This window comes from Narcine bancroftii, chromosome 4, assembly GCF_036971445.1.
Source record: "Narcine bancroftii isolate sNarBan1 chromosome 4, sNarBan1.hap1, whole genome shotgun sequence".
Lineage (NCBI taxonomy): Eukaryota > Metazoa > Chordata > Chondrichthyes > Torpediniformes > Narcinidae > Narcine > Narcine bancroftii.
The window spans coordinates 32,477,931-32,501,936 of NC_091472.1; the positions used below are offsets into that span (position 1 = coordinate 32,477,931).

At 35.4% G+C, this 24,006-nt stretch overlaps 1 protein-coding gene across 9 annotated transcripts in view; it reads right to left on the bottom strand.

Annotated features, from left to right (window-relative positions):
• Positions 1–24,006, bottom strand: part of LOC138760434 (CAP-Gly domain-containing linker protein 4) — a 396,307-nt gene that overhangs the window by 112,556 nt on the left and 259,745 nt on the right. For all 9 annotated transcript variants that reach the window (XR_011355597.1, XM_069931024.1, XM_069931023.1 and 6 more), the window contains one exon: positions 11,910–12,053. Coding sequence is in view for 8 of the 9 variants with exons in the window: in XM_069931024.1 (XP_069787125.1) it covers positions 11,910–12,053 (144 nt within the window). In the remaining variant the exon portion in view is untranslated. The remainder of the gene's footprint in view (positions 1–11,909; positions 12,054–24,006) is intronic.

The window sequence follows — 24,006 nt, forward strand, 5'->3', positions numbered from 1 at the left end:
CACGGTCTGTAAGGAGTTTGTATGTCTGTGTGGGTTTTCCCCAGGGGCTCTGGTTTCCTCCCACCATTCAAAACTTACTGGGGGTGTAGTTTAATTGTGTGTAAATTGGGCGGCACAGGCTCATGGGCCGAAACAGCCTGATACCGTGCTGTATATCTTAATTTAATTTTTTTTTAAATGTATTCTGGTCAAAGCAAATTTGACATTTATAATATTTTATGTAAAATAAAAGATTATTTTAAATCTAGTTCTGTGCTACAAGGCCAGATTAACAAATAAGTTAGCATTAAAGAGTCTAGAACAGCATAATCATAAAATGAAAGATTTCCAGATTGACTGGAGTGATTTAGTTAAAATGTGAAATATCAAAATGCTAAACTACTTAGCCAGGAAGACCAAGTTGTCCAAAATAGATTGGAAAAGTAGATTTGAAGATACTGGTAATTAAACAACTATTAAAGAAATAGTTGCTAACTTGCAATAAAAATATATTTCCTTAAAGTGAAAAAAACTCTCCCATTAAAGCTGAGAAACACAAAAGCTGCAGATGCTGGAATCCTGAGCTGCCAGAAATTGCTGGAGGAACTCAACAGGTAAGAGAGTATCCATGGGCAGAGTCAATGCTATTAGTCTGGACCTCTAATCATAACTAAAAGGAAGGAGCTATTGTTACATATATAAAGGGGGAAAGAAGCAGGTGAAGAATCTGATCCCAGGATGAGACTTTCCACTCCAGAACATTCAAAAGGCAGAAGTAAATAAAGGCAGATTCCTCCTTACTGTAATTGATAAAGTACCCATATCTATTTCATCCATTTCTTGTACTTCTGTCCTTACCCCACTCTCCCTTCCCCAGGCAGAACAAGGACAGAGTCCCTCTGGTTCTCACTTTCCATTAACCAGCCTCCACATCCAATACATTATCCTCTGACACTTCGCCACTTAAGCGTGATCCCATCACCAACCACATCTTCCCCTCTCCACCCCTTTCTGCCTTTTGAAGGTATAAGTCTCTCTGAGACACCTTACTCTGCTCTTCCTTACCCACACTCCCTTTCAACCCTATTGTAACGACCAAACGTATAGAACCTGTCCTAATAAATCCTCCCCTTCCTTCCAGGGCCATAAATAGACCTTCTAGGTTTGACAGAGCTTTACATGCATGTCATCCAATCTAATCTAGTGCATGCAGTGCACATGGTGTGACCTCCACTACATCAGTGAGAATAAATGCAGATTGAGTGACCACCTCACTGAACACCTATGCTCTGTTTGTGAGCTTCCTGTAGCAGCCATTTTAAATTCCAAACAATTCCTACAACAACATGTTTGTTCTTGGTCTCATCCATGGTCAGAGTGAGGCCAAACATAAACTTGAGAAACAGCACATAATATATTGCTCCTGGACAGTGTAAAACCAAATGACATAAACATTGATTTTTATAATTTTAAATACTTAAACCCCACCCCCATCTGAATCTGCTGTTTCCATCTTTCCTTATCTAGTCTTGTGCTAATTTTTCCTTCCCTCCTCTCTTACATTTCTTCCCCCCCCATTCTTTTTGGTTTCTCCCCCTAATTGTTTCTCCCCATCTCACATCTTATGTCCTATCCCCTCCCCAGGTATTTTCCTCCTTTATATACATAATATCACCCCATTCTCTCTAATCTTGATAAAGAATTCAGATCCGGGGGGGCGTGGCAAGATGGTGTAGAAGAAAGGCATGTGTTCCACCTTTCCCCAGCTGGATTATAAAATATCCAATTTTAAAAAGTATAAAAATGGCTGAAAATAATATTTACAGTTTTTGGAGTAACAGTGATTCATCATGGCTACCAATGTGAAGAAATCTAAAACTCAACTTCAAAAGAAATTATCATATAAAAGTTTAGATGATCTGAGGCCTACCTGCACAGCTGAATCCACGGAGTTGTTGTTGGGAGTCTCCAAGCCTCAAAGGACTCCTGCCCATTCAAGCTTGTCCTCGGCACCGATCCTGCAGTCGCAAGATGGCGCCGGCACTTTGGTGAGTTCAGTCGTAGCTGACACGTGTGCATGTGAAGCCGTGCGTGTGGGCGGCCCGACCGACAAAGGGGCCCATGAGCCCATGACATTGCTGGGTGGCCCGGGGACGAGCAGTGTAGTGTCGGAGGATGCTCCTGCACATCCGGCGGATCTGCTGGGCATGCGGGAAGCATCCCGGGTCCGTGACCTTTTGGAAAAAGTGTGCACTGTGGGGGACCCCAAGCGCTAGCACTCCGACGAAGTCGAGGTGCCGGTGTCAGGTGTCCAAACCTGCAGCCGCACAGTCAAAGGACCTATGGTGACTGAAGGAGAAAAGGAACTTACCTCATTGGAATTTGCCCAGGAGGAGGAGTCTGCAGTTAAAGAAGGTAGACCTCAAAAAGTGGCTATGGAATATGGATTGAACTCAGTATTTACTGTTTTGGAAGGGATTGCTTTTCAAATGGATAATATGTCAAAACAAATGTCAAAACAAATGTCAACTCAAATGACCCAAGGATTTATGGAGATGAAAACAAAAATGAATACTTTGCGTGAAGAAATGTCAACTATGAAATAAGAAATGACTGTAGTTAAGAGTGATATTAACAGATATAAAAAATCTGTTGATATTGTACAAGATAATTTTTTTTTAATTGGAACAGTCTTTTCTGAATGTCAAAGTCAGGTGAAATGCAATAAAGAAAAAATGGAAAAAGTGGAAGGTTCTTTTGTAGATTGGGGATTCAAAGAAGGGATTTATTGATGAAGATTGACTCATTGGAAAATCAAAGCCGGAGAAATAATGTGAAAATAGTTGGTCTTCCAGAGGACTCTGAAGGTTCTGTTCCAATAAAAAATTTTAAGCATTGGATCCCAGAGATACTGGGTAAAGAGCTTTTTCCTGAAGGTTTGGAATTGGATCGGGCTCATAGAGCGTTGAGGAAAAAACCATTTCCAGGACAAACACTGAGGGCAGTCTTGATTCGTTGTTTAAAATATTAAGATAGAGAAATTATTTTACGAATGACGGTACTGAAAGTGCGGCAGAGTCAATCCCCCTTGATGATTCAAAATAATAGTGTTTTTTATGCCGATATGAGTCAAGAGGTTATTAGAAGATGACGGGAATTTAATTCGGCTAAAGATGTCCTATGGTGAAAGGGCTATAAGTTTGCTTTTCGTTATCCTGCAATTGTGAAGGTTTTTTACGGAAACTTTCAATCTCAATTTTTTGAGAATGATCACAATGCCTCGGTTTTTGTTAACTCATTGACAGAATTGTGAAGAAATGTGCGGTCTTCACCATTGTCTCCTAAGAGGAGGGTAAACAGAAATAGAAATGAGAACGGGAATGGGTATGGAAAGAATGGTAAGAATGGAAAGAAAGAAGACCTGACATGAAGTCTTCTTGACATTGAAGATCCGGAATGATCATTGGGCTTGGAATCATTGGGTTGAATATATTTACTATATTTGATGTTTTTAATTACATAATGAATATGTATCTGGCTGGAGGGGTGGATGACACTGAAAGCTTTGACTGTCATCTGCCACTAACAGGCTTACCACACTCAGATTTTTAGGGTGTTACTACTTTTGGGTGGTTTTTATAGTTTTTTGGGTTTATTTATTTATTTAAAAAAATTTATTGAGGGTGGGTTTTTTTTGTGGTTTTGAAGGATTATAAAGGAGAGCTTTATTTTATAGAGTGTAAATATATTAGTAGTTAGTAAAAATGTCTACTTTGAATTTTGCAACTTTTAATGTTCAAGGATTAAATAATCCAATTAAGCGAAAGAGGGCATTGGCTTAATTTTAAAAATGAAAATTGATATTGCCTTTTTACAAGAAACACATTTGACCAAAAGGGAACATTTGAAAATGAAAAGAGATTGGGTTGGACATGTGTTTTTTACCTTCTTTTAATTCTAAGGCAGGAGGGGTGGCAATTTTGATTCATAAAAATTTATCATTTGAAATGGAATCTTCAGAGGGAAATGTAGAGTTTTACGGGTGAATTGTAAAATTTTTGCTGAATGTTGGACTTTGCTTAATCTTTATGCGGCTAATATAGAAGATGAGCAGTTTATTTCAGAAGCTTTTTTATTGTTACTCAAGTTAATGAAAATATTTTAGTTGGGGAGATTTTAATTGTGTTTTGGAACATTTATTGGACAGAAACCCGAAGAGTATAAGGAAATCAAAGATGGGAATACAGATCAAAGCGTTGATGAAAGATTTAAATCTGGTAGATGTTTGGAGGAAGGTTAATCCTACAGAGAAAGATTTTTCTTTTTATTCATCACGACATGATTCGTTTTCTAGGAATGATTTTTTTTGTATCAGCACACCTACAGGGTAGAGCACTGCAAGTTGAATATAAAAGTAGAGTTCTATCAGACCATTATTTTTTTCCTGTGAAAGTTCAGATGTGGTACGTTTGTCGTATAGATGGAGGTTTAATGCAATGTTATTGAAAACAACAGAGTTTGTTACTTTTGTTGAAGAGCATATCTTTTATTTTTGATTGAGAATATTAATTCTGTGGGTAGTCATTTTGTAGTATCTGATGCCTATTTGAGGGAACAGATTATTAGTTGTTCTACGGAAGTTAAGAAACAACATATGGCAGAAAGTTTAAAGTTGAAAAATCAGATTGCTGAGTTTGAGAAAGATTTTCAGAAAGATGTGACCAAAGACAAAAAAGCTGCATTAGTGAAATTGAAATTACGCTATAATACTTTACAAACTTATCAGTTTGAACATTTAATTAATTGAACTAAACAATGTTACTATGAGTTGGGAGAAAGAGCTCATAAGATACTTGCTTGGCAATTGAAAGCTGAACAGGATTCTCGGACTATTAATGCCTTTAAAAAGAATTCAATAATTACCTATAAGCCTCAGGAAATTAATGATTAGTTTTATTTATTCTATCAAAAATTATATACTTCTGAGTGGAAGCAGGATAATGGTTCTATTGGATCTTATTTATCTAAATCAAGGTTACTGGTACTAGATGAGAAAGTTGTTCAGGAATTGGAATCTCCATTTACAGATTTTTAAATTAAGAAAGCTATACAGGAAATGCCAAATGGATAGTCCCCAGGGTATGATGAATTTCCTGTGGAATTTTATAATTTTTTTTGGAGATGTGTTAAAACAAGTTACTGAAGTACAGAAGTTGCCAGAATCTTGTTCAAGTGCTTTAATAACTGTTATTCAAAAAAAAAGATAGAGATCCATTAAAAGTGTCTTCATATAGAAGAAAAAAATTATCAGTAATAATTTTCTTTATTAAATGTATATTATAAAATTATAGCCAAGGTATTAGCTAATAGACTTGCTACGTACTTACCTAAGTTGATACATACTAATCAAACAGGTTTTATTAAGAACAGAAATGCATCAGATAATATTCTTCGATTAATTACTTTGGTCATTGCATATCAAAAGCAGCCTAACCATCCTATGATGGTTGCACTAGATGCAGAAAAGGCTTTTGATAGGGTTGAGTGGGATTTTTTTAAAGGTGTTAGAAAAGTTTAAATTCAGCCCTTTTATATTGGTTGGATTAAAGCTTTATATATGAACCCGATTGCTAGGGTGGTGACAAATGGTCAGATTTCTTTACCATTTAGGTTGACTCGTTCAACTCGGCAAGGCTGTCCATTGTCACCAACCTTATTTGCTTTGGCTATTGAACCATTAGCTCAGACTATTAGGCAAAATTATGAAATTTGAGGGATGAAGGTTATGAATGAAGAATATAAGATTTGCAGATGATGTATTGATATATTTGATGGAACCAGAATGGTCGTTGAAGCAGTTACAAGAGTGTTTGTTGAAATTTGGAGAACTGTCAGGATATAAAGTTAATTGGGATAAAAGTGAAATTTTACCAGTTGGAATAGGAGATTATTCAGAATTTAAAATTATTACAAAATTAATGTGTACAAATAAAATTAAATATTTAGGTGTGATTGTAGATGTTAATTATCAGTCATTGTATCAGTTAAATTATGTGCCTATATTAAAATGGATTAAAGCAGATTTGATTAAGTGGAAAGATCTTCCATTGACTTTGATTGGTAGGGTCAATTGTATTAAAATGAATATTTTTCCACGAATTCAATATATATTTCAGTCAATACCTTGTTTACTTTCAAAAGGTTTTTTTCAGGATTTAAATAAGGTAGTGCGGGAGGCTTTATGGAAAGGTAAATTAGGTTGAGTGGCATTGTATAAACTTACATGGAAGTATGCGTTACGTGGACTTTAGTTACCACATTTTCAAAATTATTATGAAGCGGCCAAGTTGAAGTTGGATCTAGATCAACCTCCTAGCTGGGCTAAGGTGGAAATGGCATTTATTTCTGAGGTAAATGTACATGAATTTATATTTTGTTGGAACTTGAATTTGTTACAGGAATATAATATGCTGGTATTGAAACATTTGTTAAAGATTTGGATTAAAAAATAGGGTTTTGGGATCAAAAGATAAATTATCAATTTTAACTCCATTGAAAAATAACCAACTTATTTCTTTTTCAATGTCTAATAATTATTTAAAGAGTTGGGATTTTAAAGGTTTAAAGACAATACAGGATTGTTTTGAAGAGGGATAATTTCTTTCTTTTAATCAATTGAGAGAGAGATTTGATATATTTGTAAATTCTTTGTTTGTGTATTACCAACTTAGAGCCTTGGTAAAGGGTAATTATGGTAGAGAGATGAATTTACCTACTTTGTCGAGATTAGAGTCTTTGATTTCCTCTGTACCAAAGAAGGATTATATTTCGGTTATGTACAATTTGTTACAAGATAATATGGATAAACCGGACTGGGATAAATCTAAACTTAAATGGGAGAGTGATTTAATGTTTATTTTTCCTGAAGTTGATTGGGCGGATTTGTGTCAGGACAACGTAATCAAATTGACTAATGTAAGATATGGAAAGGTTAATTATAATTTTTTACATCAATTATATTTGACTCTGGATAAATTTTAAAAATATGGATTTAGTAATTCAGATTTACGCTTTAGATGTGATTCATGTATTGGAACTTTTTTACATTCTGTTTGGACTTGTGTTAAAGTTCAACCATTCTGGCAAGGAATTAAAGTGGTTTTGGAAAAATTGTATAACTTTATATTACCATTAGACCCAATGATTTTCTTGCTGGGTAATTTGATTTCATTGAGGGGATTAGGTTTGAATAAAATTCAAATTGCTTTTATTCGTTTTGTGCTATCAGTAGCGTGTAAATGTGTTGCGCGTACTTGGAAAGACAGTACAGAGATTATTATACTACGATGGCATAATGAATTGAAAACTTGTATTGTTATGGAAAAAATTACCTATAATTTACACGATAATTATTCGTTTTTTGTTAGCAAATGGTCTCCGTATTTGGAATATATGTATTTAGATATACTTTGAATTGTTCTTAACATTTAAATTTTTTTAATATAATTTATATTTTTGCTTCCCCTTAAGGGAGCTGGCTTAAGGGGTGGGAGGGTGGGTTTGGGGATTTTTATTTTAAAAAAAATTATTTTATTTTTCTCTCTTTTTTTAGGTTTTTTTTTGTTTTTTTATATATATTTGTAAAATTAATTTTTGACGATTATTGGACTGTATGTTATGTTTTTTCTATCTTTAAATAAAGTTCAGAAAAAAAATTCAGATCCAAAATGTGACCGATCATTTCTATCCATGGATGTTGACTGACCTTCTGAGTTCATCCAGCAATTCTTTGACAACTATTAAAGTTATCCACTGTTAAAATGCAGCTAACAAGAATATTTCACAAGACCATTAAATGAAAAAAAGCTTATAAAATAGCCAAAAAGGAAATGAAAGGATTTTAGAACACACAAAGGATGACCATGAAATTCACAAAGTAGAAAATTGAAAGCAAGAATAAAGTAAGATTGAAGAGATTATATTCATAGTAAATGACAATTCCTTTTGGGTGAGAGCAGAATGCTCTCTGTAGTAATTGCCTGAAACTAAGTCAAAGTGTTTGCAACATCTGGTGAGCTTGCATGTCTTCAATAACCACTTATTTCCATTTCCTTAGCATCACACAACCCCTTGTCTGCCACATCTTTTTCTACACCGGATTATTCCAAATTTCTCTTGACTATTCTTTTGTTTTCCATTAAAAAAAACTTACCCAAAAAGTGCCCGCATATCAATCTGCACTATTTATCAATCACAACTGTAATTTCTAACAGTTATTGGCTCCTGCCTTGTCAGCAGTCAATGCCTTATGTTCATATTTGCAATTACCCAATGCAATTGCGCTCCATCTTTTCTAGCTTTGAACCTTCTGTTTTTTCTTTTCACTACTCCATTGTCCATTGTCCTTTAAGGTGTCTAGGCTATTGGATTTCTTCTCTAAATACTACCATTTCTCTTTCAAGTTTCTTTTTTTAAAGCTCATTATTTTGACCTTTCAGATGGCTGGGTTTCAACTTGATATAATTGCAGTCAAAACAGAGAAATGCTGGAGGAACTCAGGCAGTCTCAGAGAATTCTTTGCAGGTAAAGATATATTACCAATGTTTCGGGCCTGAACCCTTAACATCAATAATATATATTTACCTCCTCTGGATGCTCCGAGACCGGCTGAGTTCCTCCAACATTTTTGCATTTTGACTACAATCACAACTTCTGAAGACTTTCATGTTTCATTTGATTGAATTGCCATCCAGTGAAATGCCTTAATGCATTTACTACATTAAGATGCCATATAAATGGAGGTTGTGGTTCTTCTTGGAAAATCTTGAGGGGCATTATTACCAGAGAATAAATTGGGAAATTCCAGAATGGCAAGTGTAATTAAAATAAGAGAAAAAGCATGGGGAAGCATGGAATATTCATACAGCACAGTTACAAGTCTGTGTTGCCCAAATACCCCAAATAATCTATTCATTTTAAAGGGTGGGAGGAAACCAGAGCATCCAGAGAAAACCCATACAGACAGAGGAGGAATATATAAACTCCTTTCAGATAGCGCTGGATTTGAACCCAAGTCACTGGTGTGTAATAACGAATTAAACATTAATATTATTTGTAACCAGTATTTACTAGCAGGATACCTTGCATTGTTTGGGAAATAAAGCATTCAGTTGTTGACTACATGGTTGAAACAAAATACCCGTAAAACTCCATGGTAATTCTGCATAAATATATTTTTGTCTGTTTCCTGCTGCCTGCTCCTTATTTGTCTGGAGGCCTGAGCACTGAGATGGGTGTACCGCTGCTGTTCTGTTTCCTGCTCCTTCCATGTCTGGCAGCATCAACAGTGATGTGAGACTAATGTTCTTCTGCTGTCTCTCGCTTTCTCCCTCGTCTAACTCTACAGGCATGTGAAGAGACCACTAAGGGTGTAATCTCCGGATTACTTTCTGTGCCATGCGATAGTTAGGGTAAAAATAGAGTCAGGTGGAGAGTGAATGTGTGGCTGAAGGGGTGGAGTAAAAGACAGGGTTTTAAGTTCTTGGACCACTGGGACCGTTTCTGGGGGAGATGGGACCTATACCATAAGGATGGGTTATATCTAAATCTCAGAGGTACCAGTCTCCTGGCAGGGGGAGTTTGCTCGGGCTTTAAACTGGGCTGATCTTTTTTCTGGAAAGGATATAGAGGAGATTTGTTGGGTATTTAAAGAAGAGATATTGAGAGTACAGGATCTTTACGTGCCAGTCAGATCAAAAGGCAAGGCCAAAAGCCTAAGGGAACTGTGGTTTTCTGGAAAAATAAGGAAGTTGGTTCAGGATAAGATGCGGGCACTTAGTAAATTTAAGAAGCAAAAACTAGATAAAATGTATGATTATTACATAGATTGCAGAAAAAAAACCTGAAGAAGGAAATTAGGAAGGCAAAAAGAAGGTATGAGGTGTCAATAGCTGATAAGGTAAAAGTGAATCCTAAGGGTTTTTACAGATATGTGAATACTAAAAGGAGGGTAAAGGATAGAATAGGACCGTTCGAAAATGAGAGCAGTGAACTATTCAAGGAATCGTATCAAATGGGAGAGATATTAAACAATTTTTTTCTCATCTGTGTTCATGAAGGAAAAGAACATATGAGATAAGTGAGGCAAATGGCTTAGTTATGGAAAAGATAGGGATTTGTAAAGAGAGGGTCAGTAAAAGTGGATAAGTCTCCTGGTCCTGATGGGATTTTCCCCAGGATGTTAAGGGAGGTCAGGGAGCAAATAGCGGAGGCACTGTCTGTGATTTTTCAACGATCACTGGAGGAGGGTGTAGTGCCACGGGATTGGAGGGTTGCTAATGTAGTTCCATTGTTTAAAAAAAGGCACGAAGTGTCGGCCAAGTAATTATAGGCCTGTAAGCTTGACATCGGTGGTAGGGAAAGTTATGGAGGGTATTCTTAGAGATGGTGTGTATAAATATCTAGATAAGCATGGATTGATGAGGAGCACCCAGCATGGGTTTGTGAAGTGGAAGTCATGTTTGACGAAATTTGTTGAGTTATTCGAAGAAATTACAAGAAATGTGGATGAAGGTAGGACAGATGATGTTGATGTAGTCTATCTGGATTTTAGCAAAGGCTTTGATAAGGTTTCACATGAAATGTTAGTAAGGAAGGTTCAGTCACTAGAGATTAATAGAGAAATAGTAAAATGGGTTCAGAGGTGGCTGGAGGAGAGACAGCAGAGGTTCATGGTGGACAACTGTCTGTCAGGATGGAAGCCTGTGACGAGCAGATTACCTCAAGGATCGGTGCTAGGTCCCCTGTTGTTCATAATTTATATTAATGATTTGGATGATGGGGTGGTTAACTGGGTAAATAAATACACAGATGATACAAAAATAGGGGGAGTGGTGGATAGCGAGGATGGTTTTCAGGAATTACGGAGGGATTTGGTTTGTCTGGAGATTTGGGCTGAAAGATGGCAGATGGAATTTAATGTAGACAAGTATGAGGTGCTTCATTTCAGCAAAAATAATCAAAATAGGACATATGTAGTAAAGGGGAGGACATTGAGGAACGCACAAGAACAAAGATTTCTTGGAGTTATGTTGCAGGGTTCCTTAAAGGTGGATTCCATGTTGACAGGGAGATTAAGAAGGTATTTGGTATGCAAGCCCTCATAAATCATGGAGCTGGGAAGTGATGCTGCGACTGTTTAAGGCATTGGTGAGGCCAGGTTTGGAGTATTGTGTTCAGTTCTGGTCTCCAAATAATAGGAAGGATATAGATAAGGTGGAAAAAGTGCAGAGAAGATTTACAAGGATGTTGCCTGGCTTAAAATACCTAGAGTACAGAGAAAGATTGAAGAGGTTAGGACTTTATTCATTGGAAAGTAGACAGTTGAGAGGGGATTTGATAGAGGTGTTTAAAATTATGAAAGGAATAGATAGACTAGATGCATGTAGACTCTTCCCCCGAGAGCAGAGGAGGTTGAAACAAGAGGACACAAGTTGAGGGTAAGGGGGAAAAATTTTAGGAGAAACATTAGAGGATGCTTCTTCACTCAGAGAGTGGTGGCTGAATGGAATAATCTTCCGGAGGAAATAGTTGAGGCAGAGTCAATTCTTTCATTTAACAGTAGGCTGAATATATACATGGATAAGAGGGGGTTGGAGGGTTATGGGTGGAGAATAGACGAGTGGAGCTAGCGGAGTTGTTTGAGTGAACCGGTGTGAACTTGAAGGGCCGAGATGGCCTATTTCCATGCCATAAACTGTTATATGGTTAAAAGTTAAATTCAATGAAATTCACTGTGGTCATGACATTCAGCAGCAAATATTACCTCCTTGGACATTTCTAGAGTGTTCCATATTGATTTGCATGGAGAACAAACAAAAAAACAGGCATATATGCACAAATATATATTAGAAAAAATTCAATTAACTCACCTGGTGCAAAATGTGTGTTCCCATAGAACCGTATGGTTCCACTCCTCTGCCCAACAACCACCACACGATCACCAATTTGCATATCAGCCTTACTCTTCTCATCACAGTCCAGACTACCAACAGATGGAACTCTCTTACGCAAGCCTAAGTTAATAACCAAATTAAATTTCATTTTAGCATAATTACTATTAATTCATTTTCCTCTCTCATTGTGCAAAGCAAAAATATCTGCTTATATGGTTCTTAAAAAAGCAAGTCAAAATTAATAATATCACGTTCAAAATGGAAGATATCAGTGCTGCTCTGTGAAATAAAAAGTGAACAGGATTGAGAGATCAATTGTTACCAACCATCATCATCATCTAAAAAAAAACAACATGCATTTCCCAAATCAAAAAAGAGATATCAAGCAAAAGACTCATAGAAACATGGTTTCAGAGAGGGAGGAAATTCTAAAACTAAAGGATGCTGAAGTCACAAGTGCTAATGTGGGAAGGTGGAAGAGAGAGAGAGAGAGAGGAATGTTGCAAAGAACCATTAGGAGTGAAATGTTTAAGAGGCCAACAGGAAGATGCGTTGTTTGTAGGGTTGTTGAAGTAGAGAGGGCAAAACCACAAACATAGAGAAAACTAAATTATGAAAGTCAGAACAGGTTGTCAAGTAGAGAGGAATGGTCTGGGTAGGATAGAGTTCAGAAAGGAGAATTACAGATGAGATTAAGTTAATGAAGTATGGAAATTGCAAGAACTTCCAAAAATGAAGATTTTAACAGCTTCATAATGGTCTGGGAAAGGAGACAAAATGGACTGTTAATTATGAAACTGGATAAATCTCTCCTAGAATAATCCCATTTGATACATCAATAATTTCCTCATAATTTTCAATAATCAATCAACCCAGGTGCAAATGTAAAACCCAACATCAGTCTGCAAAAATGTTTAAATTAATCAACAGGCTCTGGTTATTTCATCAGTGCCCTATCTGCTCATGTCTGCCATAGACATACATAGTGGTTTAGCATTTCTGCTAGACCAAAACTGTCAACATTGGGAACCAAGATTTATCTTCTTAAAGAAGACACAGTCTTTCCAGGAATTGTGCAGAATAATGGTTCTAGAGAGAACGAGGACCTGATTGAAATTAGGATTGGTAACAACATAGAAATGGGATTAAAAGCCAGAAATCTCCAGCATCAGATGTCCTGCATCCCCAGGTTTTTAAAGATGTGGATGTGGATTAAATGGATGAACTGTTTGTTATCTTTGAAAAGTCTGAGAACAGTTCCCATAGATTGGATGACACTAAATGTTATAAAAATATTGGAAATTAAAATGAAGATAACAGACTGACATGGACTTAGGACTGGTAAATGGGCAGAAAACCAAGACCTTTGGCTTTTCGAAAGTTTGGAGTTAAAGCCATGAAAAGGTGCTGCAGAGATTGGCAAAGAAGCCCAGGGTTGTTCACTATCTATATAAACAACTTGGATGAGAAGACCAAGTGCACTACACCCAATATGGGTGGCAATGAGAAGTAGAGTGACTTTATTTGAATATCAACAATTGAAGTTGATAAGGACATGGCAGATGGAATAGAAAATGGAAAAATGTGAAGTTCACTTTAGTGGAAAAAAATGGAAACTGAGAAATTTTTAAATCAGGTCAGATTCAGGAGGACCTGGGTGTCCTTGTGCAAGAATCACTGAAAGGTAATGTGAACGTGTACCATGAGTACTTGAGGACTGTCTTTCACTACATTAAAGAAGATCCAGGAATACAGTGAATAGCAGGTAGGTTAAGTGGCAGATGTGTGAAGATGAGTAGAGTTGGTATTTCAAGGTGATAACCTTTCAAGGAGGGCAACAGCTCTGTATCTTTCTCTGTAGATGTTGGCTGACAGAATATTTTTAGAGCTTTCTGTTGACACTTCAAATTTGCAGCATCTACATCTCTTTGCTTTACAATCACAGGCCAATCTGATGCAACACATTTTATTTCAGATTTCCAGTGGCTGTTTTCTGTATCACAGTTTCAGCTTGTTTTCTACATTTTTTCCAGTTTTGACAAAATGTCATCACCCTAAGAGATGATCTGTTTTTCTCTCTCCATAGACGTTGCTTTACCAGCTGAATACCGTAAGCATTTTTTGTGCTTTAATTTCAGATTTCTGATATCTGCAGCTCTTTGATGTTCAATTACTATGGATAGAAAGTGGACAGTGAAGGCTTAACAGATTAAGTCCAGGAATCATGTCATTGGAATAAAAAAAAAAGATAAAGTATGAATGCATCTAAACTCTGGAGTTTAGAAGAGTGGAAGTTTAGAAGAATTATTTAGTGATGTCATTTAAAATTTTGAAAATTCTTACATGGTGTAAGAAGGTTGATGCAGGACCTTGCTTCCATTGTCAAGTATCAGTGATAAGAGCACAAGAAAATTGAAGCCATCAGGCCTGTTAAGCCAGGCCTGTCAACCAATATGATCATGGTTATTCCATACTAGCCTCGAATCACCTTCTGTGCCAATTCACCATGATGCTCAATTCCTCAACCTTTTAAATATTTATCTATCTCCATCTTAAATGCATCTAATTCCAGAGATCATACCCTCTAAGAGAGGTTTCTGTGCATTAAGTTTTAAATGACCAGATGCTCTCTGTCTTGTACTTCCAGCATTTTGTAAATAAATGTACAATATTCACCACCGTCCAATCTTCTGGTACATCATCATGGAGAAGGAAGATACAAAAATCTTTACCATGGCCCCTGAACTTACTCCTTTCCTTCCCACGTAGTTCCAAAATACTCGTGGTCATGACCCAGGGATTTATCCATTCTCATATATCTCAATACCATCAGTACCTCCTCTTTTATAAAATGCCTCAGGGCATCAGTTTTCTTTCTCCATGGTAAATAAATACCAGAAGTATTCATTTAAGACCTCACCCATCTCTTTTAACTCCATACATAGTTGGGGATCATGGCAAATGTGTTTCAGTTGAGCTCTCCATGAAGAGTAAAAAATAGATGGTCAAAACTTGAAAAATCAAGATTTTCTTCATCAAAAATTGATAAAACTAACATGAAGAAACCAAGGTAGCTGAGAACAAAGATTGAAGAAGCTCCTGTTCAACTAGGAACAAACGGTGAAAGCCTGAAAGGGAGCGGTGCAAAAATGGTGAAGAGACTGGCAGAACCAGTCGGGTCAAGAATTGAGAATTTGAGTAACCAATTCATAAGTGTTGAAACGGTGATGAGATATGACAGAGAAAATGACTGAAATAAAAGAGATATTGAAGACCTGATAAAGAAAATGGGTTGAGCAGAGATTGAATTGACAAAAATGCATGAAAGACTTGAGGCTTTTGGGAAAAAAAGCCAAATAATGGGAATCGGTCAAACAAGGACCGCTTGACAAAATTGATCATATGGAAAAATTTTTTCCATATGCCTGAATAATGCCTGAATTATTGGACTAAAGGAAGGATTTGGGGGAGGTAACCCAGTGAACTTCTTTCAAAAATAGATCCCACAAGTGTTGGAAGAAGACAAATTTGGAGAAAAACTGCATATTGAGAGAGCTCACTGAACACTTGGCCCCAGAACAGCTGGCGACCAGAGACCAAGACCAGTTCTGGTGAGACTTTTAAGCTACCGAGAACAGGAGATATTCTGGGAACAGCATATGATTTCTCTAGGCAGAATAATGGCTTATCCGAGGTTAATCATAGAAAGATACTATTTTTCAAGACTTTAGCCCGACCAAAGAAAAGAATTTGAAGATGTGAAAAGACAACCACATGCTTAAAAACTTGAAATACTCAATGATATATCCTGTGACTTTGAGGGTCAAAGTTATGGAAGGGAACAGGCGATTTTTCAAGACCAAGAATGAGGTAGAAGACTTTCTGTGAAGTTTATATAAAAAAAGATTAAGATTGCTGTTGGAGAAGATTGTGAATTGTAAAAGTTGTATTTATTGTTTAAAAGTAAAATGTATAGAAATGCTCACCAAGAGTTCAGTAAAAGGAAAAAATCTGGGAAAAGTAGTAGGAGGGTGGAGACTCCAGTCTAAGGGGTAGAATGACACTTGGAAAGGAGTAGAAAAAAAGATGGCACTCAAGGGAGGGGTTCTTCTTCCTTGAGAGATTCCACGGGCTTTATTCGTAGGCTTTCAGGATTTTAAGTATATGTCACCATTGGGGCAGGAACTTTGTATGTTTTTCTTGAAGGGGAAAGATCACTTTATTATTTAAAGCAGGGGTCTCAAACTCAATTTACCCGTGGGCTGCTGGAGGTAGAGTCTGGGTGAGGCTGGGCCGCATCAGGTTTTCCACAAGAAAAGCTCTTACAAAAACATTCCAACGTTATCAAATGTCTTTATTTTTATTTTTTAACACAAAATAATTTGAAAAAATAAATAAATTAACAATTCATAAGAAAAAAAATAAAATCAATCAGTAATAAATAAATAAAATGAAAATAATAATAATACAGCAGATAAAGAAGACTGAAGAAACCACATATAGTTGCTGACTGGAGAAATGTAATTATTATTATTCAGATTCAAATGTCTGTATTAACAGTTCTTTAACCTTTAACTTTCTGAACATGAATGGAACATTGAACATAAACTGTTATGAACATGTCTTCTTCTGCCTACTTCTTACTGCTAGAGATCTGGCAGCGTTTCCTCTCGCATAGCCGAGCCACATTTGGCTTAAGGGAGGAGGCAGTTGAGACCCTCAGTAGGGCTTGAAGATGCTCGTCAGTCAGTCTGGACCTGTACTTGGACTTATTGAAGTTCAGGGTAGAGAGGAGCTTTTCGCATGGTCTGGCCATGCATTGGAATTACTGTGAGCAACTCCTCTGTGACTTCAAAATTGTCATCAACACCACGAACATAGATTGCGAGCTGGGCAGTGTCGGTGATGTCTGTGGTCTCATCAAGAGCGACTGAGTATACACTGAAACATTTTGCTTTCTCACACAGTTGATCAGAAACGTCACTTGACAGGTCAGAAATGTGCTCTGCCATGGTGTTGGCAGAAAGGCTGATGTTGCTAAACTGACTTTTCTTTTCTGGACAGACAACTCTTGCAGCCTGTAATATGCACTTTTTGACAAATTCACCTTCTGTGAATGGCTTTCCTGCTTTAACAATCATCTCACTAACCACGTAGCTAGCTTCGACTGCTGCATCATTCTCTTTGGTTGCTTTCTTAAAGAAATCTTGTTGCCTCACTAGACATGTTTTAAGATTAGCAACCCGGTTGGCTCTCTCATCTCCTTGGTATTTTGCATACTCCTCAGCATGTCTAGCTGTGTAATGACGTTTCAAATTGTATTCTTTGTGCAATGCAACTTTCTCTGTGCAAATAAGACATGTCGGGATACCCCTGTGCTCACAAAGAAATATTGCACTTCCCACTTTTCCTGAAATTGTCTGTGCTCATCACCAACCTTTCTCTTCACTGCAGGCTTTGAAAAAGACATGTTTGGGGCTGTATAATATATATAATTCCATTTGGTGTCACTGTTGCTTTGAAGTTTCAGTGTTTAGCCGATGTGCCTTTTCCGCTTCTTTTTCTGTCCCGCTGAGCAACAACATCCGGGTTCAGACTGGACGCCGAAGCGCGTGAAGTGGGAGCGGCCACGGAAATTGCGCATGTGCCGCGTGCATATAATGACAAATAGAAAATGCACACAAATATGCTTATATTCGCAATAAGCCCAGCCGATGTCCCGCCCCCGAGAGCAATATACCCCACCGTGATTGGTAGGTTCATTCAGCTCCGCACACAACACTGAAAAGTGCCAATCATATCAAACTCGCGGGCCGCACTAACATTAAACTTTCATATTAAGGCGGGGCTACAAACTATCGTCCCGAGGGCCGCAGTTGGCCCGCGGGCCGCAAGCTTGAGACCCCTGATTTAAAGAGTCAAAGAGATTTTACTGCAAAAATTGTTTTAAAGAAGAATATGGATGGAACATTAAAATTTATTAGTTTTAATGTTAATGTAAAGAGAAAATATGTTTTGGAATACCTAAAAATATTAAAGGCAGATAAAGTATTTTTAAAAGAAACACATCTTACCAAATTGGAACACACAAAATTAAAAAAAGGATGGGTGGGGGAAGTAATATCATCTTCGTTTGCATTAAAAGCAAGAAGTGTAGTGATTTTAATTAATAAAAATATACCAATAATAATAGAAGAGGCATTAACTGATCAAGCTGGAAGATTTGTAATGGCACATTGAAAAATTTATGCAGAATCATGGACGTTTATGAACATTTATGCCCCAAATTATGACAATGAAATCTTAATGAGGGATATCTTTTTAAAAGCCGTAAGGGAAAGACAAAATATATTGCTTGGAGGAGAATTCAATTCTTGTTTAGTGCCAATATTGGATAAATTAGCAAGGAAAAGTAACAATTGCAAAAGCTGCAAAAACATTATAATTTACGAAAGATTTAAATTTAACTGATATGTGGAGGCAGCTCAACCCCTTAGAAAGAAATTATTCATTCTACTCGAGGGTACATGATTCACAAGGATTGACTTATTTTTAATGTCTGCGCAGTTACAAAGTAGAGTGGTAAAAATTGAGTATTTGCCAAGTCTTTTATCAGACCACACACTGTTAATGTTAACTATTACAATAATGGAAAAGCAAGAAAGTATTACAGATGGTACCTTAATGCTAAATTATTAAAGAGAAATTATTTTTGTGAATTTATTAATAGACAGAGAGAAATATTTTGTGAAAATCATCTTCCTTCCGCAGACAACAATTTTCTAATATGGGATAAGCTTAAAGCTTATTTGAGGGGTCAAATGATTTCTTACACTAAAAATCTTAAGAGACAATATGCAAGAGATTTAGAAGGTCTAGAGAAGGATATAACAAAATTGTAAAAAGAATATCAGATATCAGGAACACAAGAAAAATATAGAACATTTGAGAATAAAAAGCTACAATATAATACACTACAAACATATATATGGAAAAAATAATATTAAAAACTAAACAAAAATATTATGAACAATTTATATGCACTGAATGAAGATGATATATAATTTATAACTGATGTATTTTTAAATTTGAATCAGTCAAATGGGAATATAATGGTAGGTGGGGATTTTAATTGTTGCCTGGATCCATTATTAGATAAATCTCCAAAAATTGTTAAGAGAACTAAAATGGCTAAAAAGCTGGTGGAAGTGATGGAAGAACTGAATTTGGTGGATATTTGGCGACATATTCACCTGACCGAGGACTATTCATTTTATTCTACCCATCATGATTCATTCTCTAGAATAGATTTCTTTTTAGTTTCAGCTCATTTACAGGGAAGGGAGGATTTGGCAGAATATAAAAGTAGAATACTGTTGGATTATTTGTTACTGTTGATTTCTTGTGAGATTGCTGTAAAGGTTGAGAGAAATTATTGTTGGAGGTTTAATGAAATGTTACTGAGACAATCTGAGTTTGTTTTGTTTTTAAAGGATCAGATTAAACTTTTTTTGGAGACAAATGAGAGATCAGTGCAAAGTAAATTTATATTGTGGGAAGCTTTAAAAGCATATCAGAGAGGTCAGATCATTAGTTATATGGCTAGAGTGAAAAGGTAATATACTGTGGAACTTTCTGAGTTAGAGAAAGAGATTGAAGATTTAGAGAAAAAGTTTGAACAGAATGCAGAGGAAGATAATAAGATACAGTTAGCTAATCTGAAATTTTGTTATAATACAAAACAAACTTATAATTGTGAAAGATTGATTTTGAGATCAAAACAATGGTATTATGAGTTAGATAAAAGAGCACATGGCAGCTGAAAACGGAATAAACCTCCAGAACAATTAATGCGATAGATGGAAACTTGGGTATTATTTATAAACCACAGGAGATGAATGTGGAGTTTTGTACTTTTTATCAGGATTTATATTCATCTGAAGATAAGGTGGATGTGGAATAGATTGATACTTTTTTGTCTAATTTGAATTTGGCTTCTTTGGAGGAGCAAGATGTAAAATTGTTAGATACTCCATTTACAGATTTTGAATTAAAAGAAGCATTACAAGCAATGCCGATGGGTAAATCACCTGGTGAGGATGGATTTATGGTAGAATTTTATAAGGAATTTCATGATTTGTTGTTTCCAATGGATATGGATGTTCTGAGACAGGCTACAGATACTGGGTTATTTCCTGAATCATTCTTAAGAATATTGATAACAGTTATACCAAAGAAGGATAGAGATCCATAGAAAGTCAGTTCTTATAAACCTATATCTTTACTTAATGTAGATTATAAGATTGTAGAAAAAGTTTTGGCAAATAGATTGGCTAATTTTTTACCAAAATTAGTGCATGGAGACCAAACAGGATTTATTAAAAATAGATATTCAGTTAATAATATAACCAAATTAATTACAATAATTAATGCATCTAGACAGAAAGTTAATCAACCAATGATACTAACATTGGATGCTGAGAAAGCTTTTAATCAAGTTGAGTGGAAATTTTTATTTAAAGTGTTGGAGAGATTTAAATTTGGCCCATTTTTTATGGGTTGGATTAAGGCATTATATAAGAATCCTTCTGCACAGGTGGTGACAAATGGTCAGGTTTCTCAAGCATTTACTTTGTATAGATCAACCAGACAGGGCTGTCCATTGTCACCAGTCTTATTTGCATTAGCTATAGAACCTTTAGCTCAAGCAATTAGACAAAATATGATGATTCAAGGTATTATGATTGGACAATGAGAGTATAAAATTAATTTATTTTCAGATGATGTGTTGATATATTTATCTAAACCTAAGAGTTCATTACGACCTTTACAAGAATTATTGGAATACTATGGGCCAATGTCAGGGTACAAAGTAAATTGGGATAAAAGTGAAATACTACCAATATCTGAAAAAGATTATTTGGATTGTAGGCAAATTACTAAATTTAAATGGTCAGAGAAGATTAAATATTTAGGTGTAATTATTGATAAGGAATTTAAGAATTTGTATGGACTAAATTATGTTACCTTTGTTAAATAAGATTAAATCTGATTTAAATTGATGGAAGGATTTGCCATTGACATTAATTGGTCGAGTAAATTGTATTAAAATGAATATATATCCACGTACTCAGTATTTATTCCAATCAATTCTGTGTTTGGTACAGAGGAAATTTTTCAAAGAATTGAATAAGGTGGTACATTCTTTTTTATGGAAAGGTAAATTATCAAGAGTATCGATGCATAAGTTGACGTGATCATATGATTTGAGAGGTCTTCAATTACCACATTTTCAAAATTATTATCAGGCAGCGCAATTGAAGTTTATCAGTAGATTGTTTGATACTGACCAACCACCAATGTGGGCATATGTGGAGATGGATCAGATGCAATTTTATATAAAATGGAATTAATTGCTTTTGCAAACATACAAATTACCTGTTTTAACTCATTTATTTAAAATACAGAGTAAATGGAATTAACTTATAGGTTCAAAAGAAGTATGTTCAATTAAAACTCCATTATATCAAAATCATTTGATTCTTTTTTTCAATGTATAGCCCTTATTTGAAAGAATGGGACTCAAAAGATTTGGTATTAATTGAAGACTGTTTTGAGGCAGGTTTATTTCTTTCATTTGATAGACTTAGGGAGAAGTTTGGGATATCACAAAATATGTTGTTTGCTTATTACCAAATATATAATATTTTTAATGAATAAGTTTGGTCAAGAATTAATATTACCAACAAAATTGAAGTTGAAATATTGCTTATGGATAAGGGAAAAAAAGGGTTTGTTTCAGAGATGTATTTGTTATTACATTCAAAAATGAAGAAGGTTGGAGTGTTGCGAATGTGAGATAAGTGGGAGCAAGAGTTAGCTATGTTTATTCCTGAGGAAGTATGGTCTGACCTATGTTTACATAGTGTTACAAAATTTTGTATTTTATTTTATTTTTTTAATACTTTTCTTTTTGTATGTTAAGCTCCGGGGGGAGGGAGGTTGCTGTAATTAGATAGTGGAGACCCAAACCCTCCCGGAAACTTTTTCAACTGCTATAATTATAGTGCTACCGAAGAAATGTAGAGACCCATTAAAAACCTCATCATACAGACCAATATCACTTCTGAATGCAGACCATGAAATTCTAGCAAACAGTAAGGGGTGCGATAGGGGGTTGGAAGGTGGGGGGTAGGGGGAATAAGGTTTTTTTATATACATGTTATGTATTACTTTGCAAAATTTTAAATAAACTTTAAAAATATATATATTATGAACTAGGAGAACGGGCACATAAGGTGTTATCTTGGCAGGTTAAAGCAGAGGAGTCATCCAGAATGATAAATGCCATAGAAACAGAAGCTGATACTATAACATATAATCAAAAAGAAAGAAATAATGCATTTAGACAATCTATATGAAACTATATAAATCAGAATTGGTAGGAGATGAAAACGAGATGGAAGAATTTTTAACAAATGTTGAACTTCCTAAACTAGAAGAGAGAGAAAGGGATGACTTAGATGCACCTTTCACAAGGAAAGAAATAGAGAATGCTCTGGGTACTTTACAAACTAATAAGTCTCCTGAGTTCTATAGACAATTTAAAGATTTATTGATGCCTCTTTTGATGGATATATTAGACAAGATAGTGGAGACCCAAATCCTCCTGGAAACTTTTTCAACTGCTATAATTACGGTGCTACCAAAGAAATGTAGAGACACATTAAAAACCTCATCATACAGACCAATATCACTTCTGAATGCAGACCATGAAATTCTAGCAAAGGCCCTAGCCATCGGACTGAGTATTTACCAAAATTAGTACATCCAGGTCATGTGGGATTAGTTAAAGGAAGTCATTCTTCAAATAGTCCAGGTGGATTATTCCATCTAATACATGTGGCAACATCAAGGTTGAATCCAAACTATAACTATTTCTTTAGATACAGAAAAGGCATTTGACCGACCAGAATGGTCTTTCTTATATAAAACGATGGAAAAATTTGGTGTAGGTATAAAATTTACAAATTGGATTAAATATTCTATCATATTATAACTAATAATCAAATGTTATCTATTTTTCCCTTGGGTAGATCAAGTAGACAGGGGTATTCATCCTAGTTTTTGAACCTCTGGCGGAGATTATAAGAAGAGATCCGGATATTAAGGGCAGGAAGAACATAAAATTAATTTATTTGGTGATTATGTGCTATTATATATGTATGACCCAGATGAATCATTGATAAGATTACAAACATTATTAGAAAAATATGGAAGAATATCAAGATATAAAATAAATATGGATAAATATGAGATAGTGCCATTGCAGAATTTTGATTATGAAAGATGCCAAACAGGTAGTAGATTTAAATGGAAGAAAGATGGAATCAAAAACGTAGGAATAATGACAAATAATAATTTACAGAATTTATATAAGCTTAATTATGCCCATCTATTAGAAAAATAATAGAAAAAGATGTACAGAAATGGAAAGATCTTCCAATTACATTAATAAGAAGGGTAAACTGTATAAAAATGAAGGTGGCCTATTGTACACACTAAAAATATCTTTAAATTACTACATAATTGTATAAGACAATTCCTATGGAATAACGAAGTTCCAAGAATTGCACTGGAAAAGTTAACATGGGACTATAAATTGGGAGGACTTAGACTTTCGGATTTTAAGAAGTATCATCTATCAGCACGAGCAAGATTTTTATCATCTTTCTTGAAAGAAAATAGTCCCCCTTCATGGGTTCAAATAGGACTGAATTCAATATAAGAGCAGACAGTGAAGGACTTTATTTATAAGCAAAATGTTAAGTCAATAACAAAAAAAAACCAGATAATACACATGATCAGATTATGGCAAAAAAATAAATGAATATATTGGAAAAAGTTATATCACTGAGGATACTATAATGTAAAAATGTATTACTGTTTATGAATCTGGATAACAAAATATTGGTATGACAAAGGAATAAGATATATTGATGATCATTATATGGAATGATCTCTACTATTTGAATGATTAAAAAATATGGAGTAGCTTGTGGGACAATCTTTT